The sequence below is a fragment of the Oxyura jamaicensis genome, assembly GCF_011077185.1.
Source record: "Oxyura jamaicensis isolate SHBP4307 breed ruddy duck chromosome 1 unlocalized genomic scaffold, BPBGC_Ojam_1.0 oxy1_random_OJ106544, whole genome shotgun sequence".
Classification (NCBI taxonomy): Eukaryota; Metazoa; Chordata; class Aves; order Anseriformes; family Anatidae; genus Oxyura; species Oxyura jamaicensis.
In genome coordinates, this window is record NW_023303229.1 from 1 (window position 1) to 16031 (window position 16031).

The following is a 16031-nucleotide window of genomic DNA, read 5'->3' on the forward strand; positions in this document are numbered from 1 at the left end:
CCCCCCCCCCCCCCCCCGAGAGCTGGGCTGTACCCCCGGGGGGCACGGTTGGCTCTGAAAGGCACAGCAGGGTGTTCAAAGGACAGCTGGGTACCCCCAAACAGCCCCAAATGCCCTCAAAACAGACACAAACACTCCAAAAACAGCCCCAAACACCCCCAAGACAGACACAAACACCCCCAAAACAGACACAAACACCCCAAAACAGCCTCGATGCCCCCCAAACAGTTTAAAACACCCCCAAAATAGCCCCACATGTACCCCAAAACAACCCTGATGCCCCCAAAACAGACATAAACACCTCCAAAATAGCCCCAAACGCCCCCTAAACAGCCACAAACACCCCAAAAACAGACACAAACACTCCAAAAACAGACAAAAATGCACCCAAAACGACACCAGCCCCACCCCCCCAAATAAAAACAAACAAACAAAATCTTCCCAAACTAGCCACAGATGCCCCCAAACTAGAGAGAAGTGCTGCTGAAACAGACATGAACATTCCCAAAGCACACAAATACCCCTGAAACAGGCACAAATGACCCCAAAACATCCACAAACATCCCCAAAATACACAAGCTTCCCCAAAACATGCACATAGAGCCGTGGGGGGGGGGGCGGCGGAACTGACACAAATGCTCCCAAAAGACACACAAACAGCCCAAAAACACGTGCACACATACCCCTGAAGTGCACATGGACATCCCAAAACAGACACAAACACCCCCAAAACAAACCAGAGCATCCTTAAAACATACAGGAGCATCCCCAAAACACACAGAAACCCCTAAATATGCTCATAGACTGCAAACCAATTCACCCCCCAAAATGTACATGAACAGCCCCAAAACACTTAATAACATCCCTGAAAGACACACAGAAATGTCCAAAACACACATGGACACCCCAAAATGGACACAGCCCCCCAAAAAAACAAGAACACCCCTAAAACATGCACACACATCACAGAACAGACACAAACAGCCCCAAAACAGACACAAGCGCCCCTAAAACAGACATGAACACCCCCAAAACAGATGCAAACAGCCCCAAAAGAGACATGAGCTCCCCTAAAACAGACACAAACTCCCCCAAAACACACACACGCACCCCTAAAACAGACACAAGAACCCCCAAAACAGATACAGGCACCCCCAGAACAGACATGAGCACCCCAAAAACTGCCACAAACTCCCCTAAAACAGACAGGAACTTCCCCAAAACACACACGGGCACCCCCAGAACAGACACAAACATCCCCAAACACCCACAACCCCCCCAAACCAGCTGCCTACAGCCCCAAAACATCCCCCCCCCCCCCGAAACCACCCCACGTACAGCCCCCAACACACGGCCTGTGCATAGGCCCCGACCATATAAAAAACCCTAAATCCAGTATGGGGGCTCTGTTTTATACACATTTATAGGGGCTATACACGGACACGTATATGGGGGGGGTCACCCGAGCCCCCCCGAGCACGGCAGCTGCTGGGCTTGGGCCCCAAACCAGCCTGACCAGTTTGGGGCCTGTGGTGGGCTGGGACGGGATTGGGATCGGGATCGGGTTGCCGCAGGGCCTGGCGGCGGCCGCTCACTGGGTGGAGGTGGGTGAAGAGAGGTCGGTGGCTCCTCGTTTTGGGGGGTGAGACCCCAGGGAAGAGCCGGGGGGGGGGTCCTTGGGGAGCAGGGGGGAGGTGTGGGGGGAGCTGGTGACACTGACATGGGGCTGAGCTTGGTGTTGGGATGGGGATTGGGATGGGGTTGGGCTGACGGTGGATGTGGCACCAAGGGATGGTCCCAGAGAAAGGAGGGACCCCCGAATGGTCCCCCAAAGGCCAGGATGGTCCCCAAGACATGGGATGGTCCCCAAAAGCCTGAGTTGGTCCCCATGACGTGGGATGGTCCCCAAGAGCCTGGGACAGTCCCCAAGAAGTGGGATTGTCCCCAAGAACTTGGGGTGGTCCCCAAGAGCCCAGGATGGTCCCCAAGGAGGGGAGGTACCTTGGGTGGTCCCCAGGAGCCTGGCGTGGTCCCCAAGAGCTGGGGTGGTCCCTAAGGGCCCGAGATGGTTCCTAAAGACCTGGGATGGTCCCCAAGGACCTGGGTTGGTTCTCAGGCAGGAAGGTGCCTGGGATGGTCCCCAGTAACTGGGCTCTTTCTGAAGACCCCAGGAGAGTCCCCAAGATCCCAGCTGGTCTCTGAGCAGGGAGGCATCCTGGGATTGTCACCCAAGACCTGGGACTGTCCCCAAGAAGGGAAACTCCCTGGGATGTTCCCCAAGACCTAAAATGGGCCCCAAGAGCCTGGGATAGTTCCCAAGAGTCCCCAAGCAGTGAGACACCCCGGATGGTCCCCAGGTGCCGGGATGATCCCATAGGAGCCCAGGATGATCCCAAAGAGCCCTGGATGGTCCCTAAGCAGGGTGACAACCCAGATGGTCCCCCTGTACAAGGATGGTCCCAAAGGACCCAGGAAGGTCCCATCACCAAACCAAGGCCAAGCTTTTGCCACATTCCCCATGCCCCCAAGCAGCTCCGTGCCGCAGGCACCACCCCAGAAAATGGCTCCGACACCCAAAAACCTGCGGGGTGCTGCCATGGGTAAAGTGTGGGTGCACAAAACCATGGCAGACCGGGCACATAGGGCTGGCTGGGCGGCAAACCCCATCCACGGAAGGGACCCGTGCCCTCCTGAGCACGGTGCAGGACCCCCTGGCGCCGAGCTCTTTCCTCTCCCCGGCACCGTCAATATTTCGGCTCCACCGGGGTCCGGCCGAAATTTCTTCAAGGCCTCACCCAACATGAGCCGAGCAGAGCAAATGGCCCTGTTTAAAAATTTACACCACCTCGCTTTGTTCCTAACCCGAATATTTGATGCGGGCGGACGCGGAGGAGCCTCCGGAAAGGCGGCGGGGGCCGGGCAGAGCCGCCCCGCTGGCGCTGAGGCCGGCGGCGCTCGGGGCCGGGGCTCGGCCGGGGCCGGGTTTCTTTCCAAGGCTCCTCTCCGGGCTCAGATGGGGATGGAAATGATAATGCAATATTGATGCGGCGGGATGCGGGAGCGCAACCCGAGTACATTAGCCGCGCAGCCCTCCCCGCTACGTTTTTATGGCTGCGGCGAGGCCGGGGCTGGCAAAACCCCCTGAGAGCCCAGCTTGGAAATGGGGTTGGACCTGGGGGGGGGGGGGGGGGGAATAAGGGGGAGAAAAAGGTTGGGGATAGGGGAGATTGTCAAGGGAGTTGGTTATTTTGTTACTCTACCCCTCAGATGTAATGTGAGGGGATCAGCTTCTTACCCTGGTGGGTTGGAGTTGGACCCCCCCCCTCCTCCCCCCTCCCGGCTTTGTGCCCCACTCTTTGGGGTGGGTGAGGAGCTTGGGGCAAAGCTGCTGGGCTCAGGTTCCCCCAGGTTGGTTCCCAAGACATGGGACGAGAGCCTAGGGTGGTCCCAAAGAGCCTGGGATGGTCCACAAGATGTGGGATGGTCCCCAAGGACGGGAGGTACCTTGGGTGGTCCCCAGGAGCCTGTTGCGGTCCCCAGGAGCTGGGGTGGTCCCTAAGAGCCTGAGATGGCTCCCAGAGAAAATAAGGGCACAGAAGAGGAGGAAAAATCTCCCTTTGGGAAAAGGAGCTGCAAACCAAGGAGTACGGGGAGAGGAAGGGCCCCTGGCTGCAAACGTGGGGCAGGACCACCGACTACAGGGCGAAGGGCGATGTTTGCCAGCACGGCGCTGGGAGGGGGCTCCCCAGGACTGCTCCTGCTCACCCAGGACGCGGCAGGGATGCTGCTGAGGGTAGCAGCAGCTGCTCTCGCCCCTGCCTGGGTCCCTCCTGGGCGAGAACCATTCCTCCACGCGGCCGTGGCTCCAGCCGTGCCGTGCTCGTGCTCCAGCCGGACGCGTTCGTTTACCGGGCCCCGGCCTTCTGCCTCGCACCGGCACCTCAAGCGCTGGCCCAAATCGGCGTTCGGGGCCTGGATGGAGCCAGACCCTTCCCCAAACCCATCTCTGTCCCTCCCTGAGGGGTTCAGGCGGTGCGGGGGGGCTCAGCACCGTTGCAGGGGGGCCGGGCGCAGCCGGAGCATCATGCATTAGTAATGGCCACCGATCCGACCCGCGGCGCTGACGGCATTTCTTCCAGCCGGGGGAACAATTCGGGCCGTAACCGGAGCCGGCGCGGGGCAGGCAGAGAGGGCTCAGGTGTCCCCCGCGGCCCTTGGGGTCACCTGTCTCGGTGCCTGCTCCGAGCTGCACGACCCCATCCCCGGGTCAGTGGCCGGGGCCAGGCTGCAGCGCTGGCAGCTCTTGGGGGGGGGCATCCGGATGGGGCTGGGGTCCTTCGGGCACCGGCAGATCCAGCCTGGAAGGGGGGACAGGGAGTGGTTTTGGTTCCCCCCTGGGGCTTCGGGGTCCCAGCCACCCGCTGGGACATGGGGACAAAAGGTGGAGGGGGGAGGGCATCCCGCTCACCCCCCGGAGCAGCCTTGGGACCAAAGTCCTGAGCATCACCGGGCTGTCCCCGTGTCACAGGGGTTGTGCAGGCACCCGGAGCCCCATGAGGATGGCACCCGCCGAGCTGCAGGGCTGGCAGCCAGGTCCCACGGGGAAAGCACCCAAAGCCCCGTGAGATGGCACCCAGAACCTTTCAGGGGTGGCACCCAGAGCCCTGTGGGGAAGGCACCCAAAGCCCCATGGGGAAGACACCCAGTGCCTCAAGGGGCTGGCACCCAAAGCTCTGTGGAGAAGGCACCCAGAGATTGTGGGGGAAGGCACCCAGAGACGTTCAGGGGTGGCACCCAAAGCTCCGTGGAGGCAGCACCTAGAATCCCTGGGGGAAAAACCCCAAAGTCCCATGGAGCCGGCACCCAGAGCCTGATGGAGGAGGCACCCATGCCTACACAGAAGGCACCCAGAACCTTTCAGGTCTGGCACTCAAAGCCCCGTGAGATGGCACCTAAAAGCCCCGTGAGATGGCACCTGTCCCCCCATGGGGAGGACACCCGAAGTCCCACGGGGATGGCACCCCCAGCCCCATGGGCACCCATGCTCAGTGCCCTGCAGCACCACACAGACGGGCAGGATGAGGCCGCCGGGTGCTCCCGGGGTCACCAAACAGCACCCGCCCCTATCTGGGTGTCCCCATGTCCCCAGCCCCGGCCACGCCGAGCCCCAAGCCCGGTGAGCTCGGTGGGGTGGGAGGTGACAGGAGGGGACACGGAGGGCTCCAGCTGTGCGCGTACTGGGCAGAGTGGGAGGCTACTGGTGGGGCTCGGGGGCCACCTGCTGGGCAGAAGGGACAGCGCCACCCCCTGCTGTCCCTAAAAGCCCCCTGCGGGGGGGGGGACGACACACAAAGGGGGGCACAAAGGGCTGTGCCCCCTGCCCTGCTCCCTCCCCAGGGCAAGGGACAGGGCTGGCGGTGGCACCAGGAGGTGGCACTGGGACGGGGTGTCACCCCCCCACAGCACCCGGTGTCACCCGAGGGTGCCAGGCCGGGTGCTGGCAGCAGGTGGCAGCCTGCCACCAGCCGGGAGGGTGACAAAGAGCCCGGGGGGGGGGGGGGGGGGAGGGGGCGGGGGGGAATCGAGGGGAGGGTTCCCAGTCCCCAAAAATTTGGGGCTGCACCCAGCAAAGGGAGGATGGGGACGAGCCACCTGCAAGACCCTGGCGCAAAGGTGGGCTGTTGTCCCCGTCCCTGTCCTGTCCCCCAAAATGCCACCTCTGGGGGACCTCAAATCCCATGGGAATTATTTACCCTGCAGCCCAGTCCCCAGAAGCGGGGTGTGCTCAGCACCCGGCGCAGCACGGCCCCGTTTTTGGGTGTCCCCCCAGCATCACACGGCGCTTTCAAGGTGATGGGGACTCTTCCAGGGGCCGAATCCAGCTCCGGTGCTGAGCGCTGGCACCTCACAAGCAGGTGACAAGGAGGAGGGGGCTCTCCCAGTATTCCCAGTAAGGCACTGGGTGAGCCCCGAGCTCGGCTCCCACCTCCAGCCCGAAGCCGGCCCCGGGTGGCCGCACGCACGCAGCCCCCCTGGGACACAGCACCAAGGGTCCAGGAGTCTTCGTGCGAGGAGGAGCTGGCGGGGCTGAAGCAGCAGGCGGGCTCCGAGGTGTATATACATCATTTTTATTATTTTTTTTTAAAAAAAAGTTTACAGTTCTTTCATTATACACAACTAGGGGAGAGGTTATACTCTGAGAGAGGAGGCGTTTGGGCCGGGCGGCGACGTGCCGGCTACATCACAACGCAGGGAAAAAAGGGGAGAACAAAAAAAATAAGAAAACATAAAAAAAAAAACTTAGACTCGAACGAAGGGCAAAAGACCCCGATCTCTTCAAGTATCACACGCCGGGTACCAGTACAGGCTGTAAAACTGATGGCCATTTCTCGTGCTGCAAACACCCCTGCTTAAAGTGCCAGCGGGACTGGGACAAGCGAAAAGGAAGCGAAAAGACGACAAAATGGTCAAACAGCGCCCGCCCTGCCCCGGGTTCCCACCCCGGTGGGGGCTGCAGGAGGCTCCCCGCTCATCCCAGCCGGGCTGTGGGGTCTTGGGCTGGTCGCAAAGGGGCTTTGTGGGCTCTGTCCCACAGTGGCTGTGGGGCTGAAGGTGCAGGGAGGCGGCTGGGGACCACGGCCCCGGCCTGGAGGCAAGGTGCCGGTGACACCAAGGGGTCCCCAAGGAGCTGGGGGGGTGGTCGGTGCACCAAGAGGCAGCTTTTGAGGTGGCACAAAACCCTTGAGAGCAAGCAGGAGGTGGCAGGAGCAGGAGGCGAAGCGGTGCCACGTCGGCACCCAGAGGCTGCAGCAAGGTTTGGGGATGCAGGGACGAGCCTAGGGCTGGGGGGCAGAGGGGGGCTGAGCAGCTCCCCTCCCCACAACAGAGGGCAAGGTGACCATAATCCTGTTTTCTGAATAATTTAAAAGAAAAACAAACAAACCAACAAAGAAGCTGACCCAAAGAAGAGCTGCCATGCTGCAATAGGGCTCCACCTTTTCCTTCCGGACCACGTAGAGAGGTTTTAGGGAGGCTTCTTTCAGGAGGAGGAAGACTCAGAAACCAAGGGGTGAAAAACGACACAAGAGGAAGGGGGAAAACAAACAAAAAGAGGGGTGCAAGGAGGCCACAAGCAGGCGTTCCCGACCCGCAGCGCAAACCCTTTTCCAGCTCACCCCCTAAAAGCATCTTGCCCCAAGAGCATCGTGCAGCAAGGGCACGGGCGGGGGGTTTTGTGCCGTGCCGGGGTGGTGATTTTGGGCCCAGCCTGGCAGCGCTGCCCCGCTCAGGGGCATTTCCCAAGGAAAAAACCAGCTCTAGAGGCCCGAGGCGGCAGGCTAGACTAGCGCCACGAGTCCTCGCACTTCTTTTGGGGGCACCTTCTTCAGGATTGCGCTCATCCCCCCAGAGGAGAGGGGAAGGGACGAGGGCGATGCCTCGAATCGGACCTGGGGACAAGGTGATGGGGGAGAGGAAGGGTTACCTGCAAAGGAAGGGGGAGGAGGTGAATTAGAACACTATTTTTATACCATATTGAAAAAATACAAATTTTTATTGTTTTTTTTTCTTTTTCTTTTTTTTTCCTCCCTTGAAACCGAAATCACCACCCAGCACTTGCTCTACTCCTAAGTAGCCCCTACAGCAAAAGGTTACAGCACAAGCAGGCGGCGGGGGCAGCAGGTAAGCGAGTTAAAGGAGCGCCAGGCACCCGCGGCTCCCCCCCCCCCCCCCCCAAAGAAATGAGCAAAAACAGCGTGCTAGATAAGAGTTAAGTACACCATTACATGTTAAATAGTTAATATTACCCTTCCAACAAGCCACAAATGCTAGAGAGAGAACTTCAGCACAGTCACTAGCCACAGCCCTACATTACTGCTTCAAAACAAAGAAAAAAGAAGAAAAAAAAGGGGGGGGAAAGGGGAGGAAAACCCTTTGCTTCATGCCCGTAATTAAGGTAAAAGGAAATTCTTTGTATATTTTTATTAAGGAAAATCATGCTAAAGCAAAACGGTACGAGTTCTTTTCTTTTTTTTTTTTCTCTCCGAAACAACAACAACAAAAAAATCGATTGTGCTTTATGGATGAGAGGATTGTAACCTTCCGACCCCCCTGCCTCAAAGCTTGGTGGCATCTCTAAAGGAAATAATATTAAAAAAAAAAACACTTCTGGGAAAAGGAAAGCGTCCCAGTCCGACATCCCAAACTCCGCTCGAGAGTTGCGCAGGGCGGGCGGATTCCCGTGCCCCGTGGCTGCACCACAAACGAAAATGATCTCGTCCAAAGCCCTCAGAACCCCCCCACCACCCCCCCAAAAAATACAGCAGGTAACGTTTCAACGTTCTGACTGGAAATCCGTCTTAGTTCAAACCTCCACCACCCAGATATCCGAGTTCAAGTATACCAGCATCCCAGGTAGGCATTTGCTACAGCGGCTGTTGTAGCGTGGCAACAACAACAACAAAAATCTCAGCTCGCTGAAAGACACCAGGAGAAATCAAACGTTTCGTACAGAGGCGTCCTGAAAGGAAGAAGAAACAAAAAAAAACCAACAAAACCAAACAAGCAGATTCACTTGCTTCCTCAATCGGTGCTTTTAGTCTTTTTTTTTTTTTTATTCATCTCATTTTTTTTTTCTAGATCATATTTTTTTTTTTTTTGTTAACTTTAAGAAATTTTAAATCCTGTTGTACACACACAAGCAGATGGCTACCAAGCTGGTGCAGAAGGGGAAAGGAAAATGAAATCAGTGCCGCTGGATTCGTGGACTACAGCCAATGGGCCAATCGTCGTGGATCTGAAGCTCTCAGCGAGGCTGATCCATCTGGTCAGAGAACCCTCCGAGGGGCCAGAGGTGTCTGCGAGGTGTTGAACCATACTCCAAGCAAGAGAAAAAGCAAAACCTGAAGCCGTTAAAGGGCAGCAGTTTCAAAACCTATGACAAAGTAAGAGTCGGGCTTCACATGTGCTCCAGCTAAATCAAAGCACTGCTTAGAGAGCATTGTTTGTGTGTTTTGTGTTTTTTTTTTTTTCCTCCCGAGAAGGGAACAGCTCGTAATCCAGACCAAGAAAGTGAGCAACATCCCGGTGAAGGCTTTCAAAAAGTCCCAAAAGCGAACAGACCAGTGGTTGTCAGTCCCTACAGTTCGGAAGGGCAGGCAGGAGTCCACGCAGAAAAACGGACTGAGAATCCAAGTCAAAATTCTTAAGCTCCAATGCTCTGAATAGCTCCATGCATTTGTGTTATTTACCTTTTTTGTTTGTTTTAAACGTGACTCCACACAAAATACGATCAGCAAGGTTGACCTGAAGGAGCACCTTTTGTTCTTCCACTGTCTGATCTACACGGTTAGCTTATTATCCCCCAGATTTTTTTTCCTTTGTTACTTTGAGAAAAAAAAACGCCGTTCCAGGTCAGCATCCAAGGTGGTGGCTTTGGAAACATCGATCAGAAAGCAAACGTCTCGGCTAACTCCCTACCTACCAGGGCAGCTGTCGTAGCTGACAGTTCAGTAGCACACAAGTTGACTTGGCCAAATGGAATCTGAATGCATGCATTCGGGCTGCATATTGCTACCAAAATGGAATGTGGGAATATGCGATGCACCTCGGGTTGAGAAACGACCAAGAAAAAAAAAAAATCAAGATCTAAAGGGTGATATATATATATATATATCAATGCTATTATTCATAAAAACCTTGTTTAGTAATAAAAAAAATTGCTTTGTTTAAATATGAATATTATAGTCTGCTTCTCATGGTTAGGAAATTAGAGTCTCTCTGAAAAGCAGGTTGCCTCTTCTACTACAACTCCATATCCTGAGCCTCATCTTCCGAGAAGTCGGACATGGAGCTCTCGGACGAGCTGTCCCCGGTGCCTTCTTCCTGTTCTTTTAGTGCTTCTTCTGTTGCATATTTCTGAATGTATTCTGCGTGCGACAGAAAAGAGAAGACGTTAGACAGCATATATTCAGCAGGGAGAGGGGTGGCTAAGCTAGGACTCGCAGCTGGCGGGGTTAGATGGCGTGCGTTACAGCACTTACTGCAGGATGGCCATATTTCTCTGAGCAAAGGCAGAACTGTCCGGCAACACGCTATGAAAACACCCAGAGACAATCAGAGATGGGCACGATCCTTCAAACCGCGCGGTCTCCGTGCTCCCACACCACTGGCACACAGGCACACACACAGCTAGAAACAACCCAAGTTCTCCTTCGTAGGGTTTTCTCACATTTACTGTAATAGGATTACGTTTACTGCCAAAGCAGAAGCTTCCACGGTGACCGAGAACAAACCTAAAACCCATCGAGGTGTCGATTATTATAGAGCTTTAAAAAAAATGATGATCTGAAAGTTTGAACCGATAGCACGGGACAGGAGTCACCGAAACCTACCTGAGAGGCTGAGGAGGAAGAGAAGAAGTCTCAGAACAAACCAGGTGTCCCCAGTTTGGGATGGGAGAGACCGTGCCTAAGTGGAGTTCAAGGAAAGATGGATAGAGAAAGAGCAGAAGGCTACTGTGGGAACAGGTTTCTTTAAGGGAATAGGTTTGTTTCAAGTGAAAACCCAAAGCACGCCCCCTTTTTTCTTCCTGGCTCCCGGAGCAGCCCTGCTGAGGCTCAAGGAGGGGCTGGTGTCCTCAGCACACGGGTTATCTCAGCAGAGAAGGCCTTCTTGCTACACGTCCACGCTGAAAAAGCAGCTTCAGAGCACAAAAAAAGTGAGGAATCATCCTGACAGCACCTGTTCCACCCTGCATTTCAGTAAGGAAACAAACGGGAGCTGTGCTTCCGATGCCTTTGGGGAATTTCAGCTGCAAACTCGTCTCCTTCCCAGGCACGAAGGTACTAAAACGCAAAGCCTCCCCCAAAGAGCGACATTAAAACACTGGAGCGAGGGGGAATTCCACCAGCCCTTCGTGCTCCAAGCTGGGTCCCTGCATGGAAATGCGTCACGTACCAGCCTAGCAGCCTTCCAAACGGTGAATTCCTTTATTTCTCCCCGGGAACAGAAGGGAATGAGGTGCCCGAGGACCTCCTCCGGGAGCACAGAAGTTTTTTTGTTCCATATCCCATTGGCAGGGGGATGCCCGGCAGAGCCGCAGGAGGACACACCTAGTACCTGTAAGTCCTAAAGCACAGGTTTCAAAGACGGAGCTTTTAAAAAGACTGCAGCAAGGCTGCTCTGGTCCTTTCAGCCCGCTGGAAGGGACAGCACTCGGCAAGAAATCTTTCACCGTTCCCCCCAGTTTCTGGAGCTGGCAGAGGGACACAGAGCTCAGGTGGTTCCTCCAGGCCCGGGAGGATGGGACGGGCAGAACCTGAAGACAAATCCTCACGGAGGGGTCTGCAGGATGGAGCAGCCGGTGGCCTCGGCAGGCAAGCTCTGCCCTGGGAAAGCTCCACGTGAGAGCTGGCTGGAAGGTGCTTCTGAGCCCAAAGAGCTTCAGCATCTCAGGCTAATGACGCCCGTAGCTTCAGTCCGAGATACATTAGTAACTTGCTCGCTCGGGCTGCAGAAGCTGCTGTTCCAATCTGTTTTACAAGAAGCTGTAAGAACTGAGGAAGTATTAAAGGCAGCTCTGTAAACACCAGGAAGCAGGGAGCACGCGAGGCCTCTCCGCGCACCGCAGAGACTCGGGGTGATGCCGGGCTCTTGGAGCACACAACGTGGACCGAAAGGCACCCTCGTCCTCCGTCCTCAGGTTCTGGTCACTGAAAATCTTCTCAGAAGGGGCTGGACTATGATATGACGGTGCTTGGGCTCTGCCTGATCACATCTCCTACCCGTAGCAGAGATCAGGGGCTGCAGAGGCTGGGGCAGGAGCCATCGGCCAAGAGAGATGGACGCCGCAACGCGCAATGGACGTGCAATCCAAAGGGAACCAAAGTTCCCTTGCTGCAAGACTTGGGATGTCCAGGATGACAAAGGTAACCTCTTCCTGGGAGCTTCAGGATCAGATTCACTCCACACTTACTCCAAACCCACCTAGGATGGCAGGACAGGGGGCAGAAGTGCTCCTTTGCTGCCTGCCTCGAGCGTTCTCCAGCCACTGATGATTTAGACACAGCAGCCACCATTTCTTACTGTTGGAAACTGCCTGAACCTAAATTGCTTCCGATAAAATCAGACTTAAAAAGCACGTCAAGTGTAAAATGCCATCTTCTGCCCAGGAAAACGACCAGGCCCCTGGGCTGGGCCTTTCTGCAGGTTTCATCTGAGAAAGGTCAAGCTTCCAGGGAGCTTTTGTGCCGAACACTGTGCTGAAGTTGGATCTTTGGTCTATTAAGGGAAGGACACCGAAACATCTAAATAATACTGACAAACTCTTCCGCAGAAGCCCCTTCAAATCCACAAAGAGAAGCCTTGATGTACCCATTCCTACCAGGGAAATTCCACCTGGATCCACCCGTTTTTAAACCCCGGGGCAAAAAGAACAAGCTGTGGTTATGCCCTGCGGCTGGTACGTGCCTGTGAGCTCTTCAAAACACCAGCACAGCTACGCTGGAACCTCAGAGCCAGCACACGCAGGATGGGAGAGCTGCTCCCAGAGGTGCCCTCCGCTCCCAGCACCAACGTCCAACCCGTCCCTCAGCGCCCTTTGACTGCTGCTACTCAGCACCCTGCCCTCCCCAGAGCAGCTTTCATGCTAGACCTACCAAAGAGAAGGCAAAAGGAAGACCCAAGGGAGTTAAGAGCTCAACAGAAGCTGATGTTGAGCCATTTTTGCCTGTACCAGCAGTAAGACGAGGCACCCTGATGAGGACTGTGGAAAAAAAAAAGGAGATCTTTAAGGAGGACGTGGGTCTGCGTCCATTTACTGCTTGATCAACATAAAGGCTCTACGGCTGAGCATCACATTTTCCAGCTTTGTGGCAGTAATATTAAATATTTACACATCCCATAATAAATCCTGATTTCTTTAGGGCTCACACCACGAAGCACGGCGGCTCCAAACCTCGTGCAGCATCTCTGAAGTCTACGCCTGTCTCCTCACTACCGCTCTGTGCGCTCAGAACTAAGAAACGAAGAAAAGCAGCAATCAATTACGTATCTTTCCCAGAGCAGGGAAGCTGTTAGAATCCAGTGCTTCAATTTTAACGTGTCCGAGGCTATTTTAAAAACATTACAACATGAGGAACGGCGACGTTTAGCTCTCTTCTGCTTGTCACGCAAGCCTGGGAAGAGACAGAGGCAGGACTCTCGGGTACAGGGAACACGAGGCGTGTTTCAGCTCCTTCAGGCTCCTTCCAGATCATCTTCACGGGCTGTGTCTGTCTGTTGGGATGGAAACGAGGGAGCAGGCTGCCCCGTTTAGCCTCCCGTAGGACATTCCTTGCGGCACCTGCTGCCGGCTACCATCAGCCTGATCGCTTTTTCCAGGGTGCTTTATGTTTGTTTTTTTTTCCCCCGGGTTCCTTAAAGCACAGAGGACACCCGAAGTATCCCTCATGCTCACCCTGGAGATTTTATGCGACAAACCACTTTGCCTGAAGCTTGTTCACATGACAAAAAAAAAAAGGCGATGGGCTTGAGGACGCCGAACAGGCCAGCTCTGCAGGGTAGTTCCTATGATCTCGGCACGCAGCTGTCAGAGGAGCGGAGCAAAGCGTGCTGAATAACTCAGCACTTAAATCACGGCTTGGCTTGACCTCATTCGGAGTCCCACCCTCAAAAAAAAAAAAAATCCCACCCCGCAGTTGACGCAGGGTCATTTTGCAGCGGAACAAAACGACTCGAGGTTTAACCGCTCCGGCCTGACGTGGCAGACCTGATGAAAGGGCTCCGCCACCAAACCCCCCCCGTCTCTCCGGGACGCCCGCGCTCCCTGAAGACGGGAGGGATGTTGCAATGCTGTTAGGAAAGCTGTTGCCCCATCTCAGCCGGGAAGATCGTGCTGCTGGGGGATGCCGTCCTTGCTGAGCAGGCCCTGCTCACCCTGCTGGCCGGGCTCCCGCAGACAAACAAGGCTCGTGGTTATTGAGGGACCACAAAAATACTCGGCCACGATCTCTATTCGAAACTTAGCTGAAGACCAAATGCAGACCAAAGGCTGTGCATTACCAGCTACCAGATTAAAACCGATTGTGGGGATCGAGGGATAAAAAGTCCAGGGCCTTTGCCACAGGCCCATTGCCTCTGCTCTTGTCTACGTGCAGCTGATTCAGGGGAAGGCCAAGCACCCGTATAAAGCGTAGTTTTTATTTTCTCTCATTTCTCAGGTTTCACACGCAAAATTAATTCAGTTTGTGTCTCGCTTCGCTTGCCAGGATAGTCCTTCTATCCTCAACCTCATCCAGAAGAGTCCTTAACGGGACCCTTCCCTGATCCCCAGGAGCTACTGGCTCTTCGTTTCCGACTCGTTTCGTTTGTCCTTCCACAGGCAGACACAGCAGCACCCTCCCAGGCTCTGCCAGGGCTCACCCATCCTCCCCAGTCACCGTTAACGCTTAGCCCAGGCTCCCCGAGCTGAGCTGGAAGCCTGTGACCACATCCTGCTCCCAGCGATCCCAGGAAAAGTCAGTCCCTTCCTCTTTGAAGGTCCCTTTGACACATCCAAACTTCAAGCCCCGCTCAGTCCTCAGAAATAACTCCAGTTCTTTCCCTTTTTCATCAGCAGAGGCATCTTCAAGACTGTCTACCCTTGTCACACCCTTCAAGCCATCACTAATTGGCCAGCAGCTTTCTTAAACAGCACCCCCTGAGCTGGGCAGGGCACCGACAAGCCTCATCTGGAGGAGGCAGCGAAGGATTACTTGGCATTTACTGAGAATTCCTGCTCTGTCACCGTACAGAAGCGCTTTCTGAGCTGATTCTCGATTCCTGCTCTCAGATATATTTCCACAGAACTGCTAACAGCACTTTTACTCACTAACAGGGGACTGGATGTTTCCATTTGAGCACCTTTCCTTGTCATTTTCTTCAGCGAAATGCCTTTTCTCCCTAGTTTTTTCCCCCCCATCTCCAGAAAACAACACCGAATCCTGCCCCGCTATGCTTACGGCCCTCCCTGCTTCGCATCCGCTAACGAGTTAAACCCCTGCCCACACCACGCAGACCGTCTTCGAGCAGTGTCACCCACCCCTTATTTCAGGCTGCTTTCCTTTACAGGGGCTGCTGTGACGGGAAGGAACGGGCACAAACCTGGTCTTGATGCCGTTACGAATAGACGCAACGTGCTCCGAATGCCCTTACCTTTAATTTTCTGTTTGTACTCTTCTGGTCGGTGGAGGTACATGGCTGCAGCGTCACCATTTAGAGGATCTATGGGGTTAGGATAGGCCAGCAGCTGGGGCAGGAACGATTCAAATATATTGGTGAGATCTGCAAGAGACGGACAGCCGTTCACATCCACGGACCCAGAGTTGGATTCATCACCCTGCAAGCACCGACACCGAACAGCGGCACGGAGCTGGGGCAATCAGGCCAAAAAACCTGGGCACGAGTTAAAAATAAAGAGGAAGGCATCGGGGAGGGAGCGCAGGCGGCTGGGGCTGCTGCTGGAGACGTGCTGCAACTCTTCGGCTAACGTCACCAGCTCCTCAACATCCCTACAGCGTGAAGACAGATAGCTGGGGGCTGAAGAAGAAGGTGAATTGGCTGGAACATCAGTGGAAGCGTGCTTAGCCCTGGCTTAAAATAAAAAGGAGAAAAACCAAGAGCAGCACGATTCCCCCCATCTCGCTGAATTCTCCCCGTTCTGCCTCCCTCTGTAAGCATCGTTACACGTGCTCCGCTACTCAACGGACTTACCTCGAGCACAAAACTCCTACGGGGGCCTTCGACGGTGACCGCATTAAGGGGAAGAGCAACCAACAAGCCCCCCCCCCCCCCCCGTGACCCAATTCACAGGATGCAAAGAGATCCCAGTCCCACCACAGTGCCACTTGGCATCTGTCCCCAAAGAATCCCCAGCAAACGTCCTTCTGGTGCTGGTGAGCGGCGGCGGATGCACGAAGCCCTCTTCCCACATCCCTCAGACAACAAGTGCATCACTCCTCCTCCTCCTCAGGGGCTTCGGAAGGGCTCTGCAA

The 16031-nt window shown here is 55.2% G+C and overlaps 1 protein-coding gene and 1 long non-coding RNA gene across 2 annotated transcripts; both read right to left on the reverse strand.

Annotated features, from left to right (window-relative positions):
* Window positions 1-8643: 8643 nt before the first annotated feature.
* LOC118156900 (ubiquitin-conjugating enzyme E2 H-like) lies at window positions 8644-15418 on the reverse strand (the record flags this gene model as incomplete). The annotated part of the gene is made up of 2 exons (XM_035311115.1): window positions 8644-9926; window positions 15193-15418. Coding segments are annotated over 2 exons (351 nt in total), but the record flags the coding sequence as incomplete, so codon positions are not given.
* On the reverse strand, window positions 13098-15181 carry LOC118156901. Its single transcript, XR_004746493.1, has 2 exons — window positions 14717-15181; window positions 13098-14558 (listed from the first exon to the last, which is right to left on the reverse strand). It is a non-coding gene; the product is annotated as an uncharacterized LOC118156901 (long non-coding RNA).
* Window positions 15419-16031: the final 613 nt, after the last annotated feature.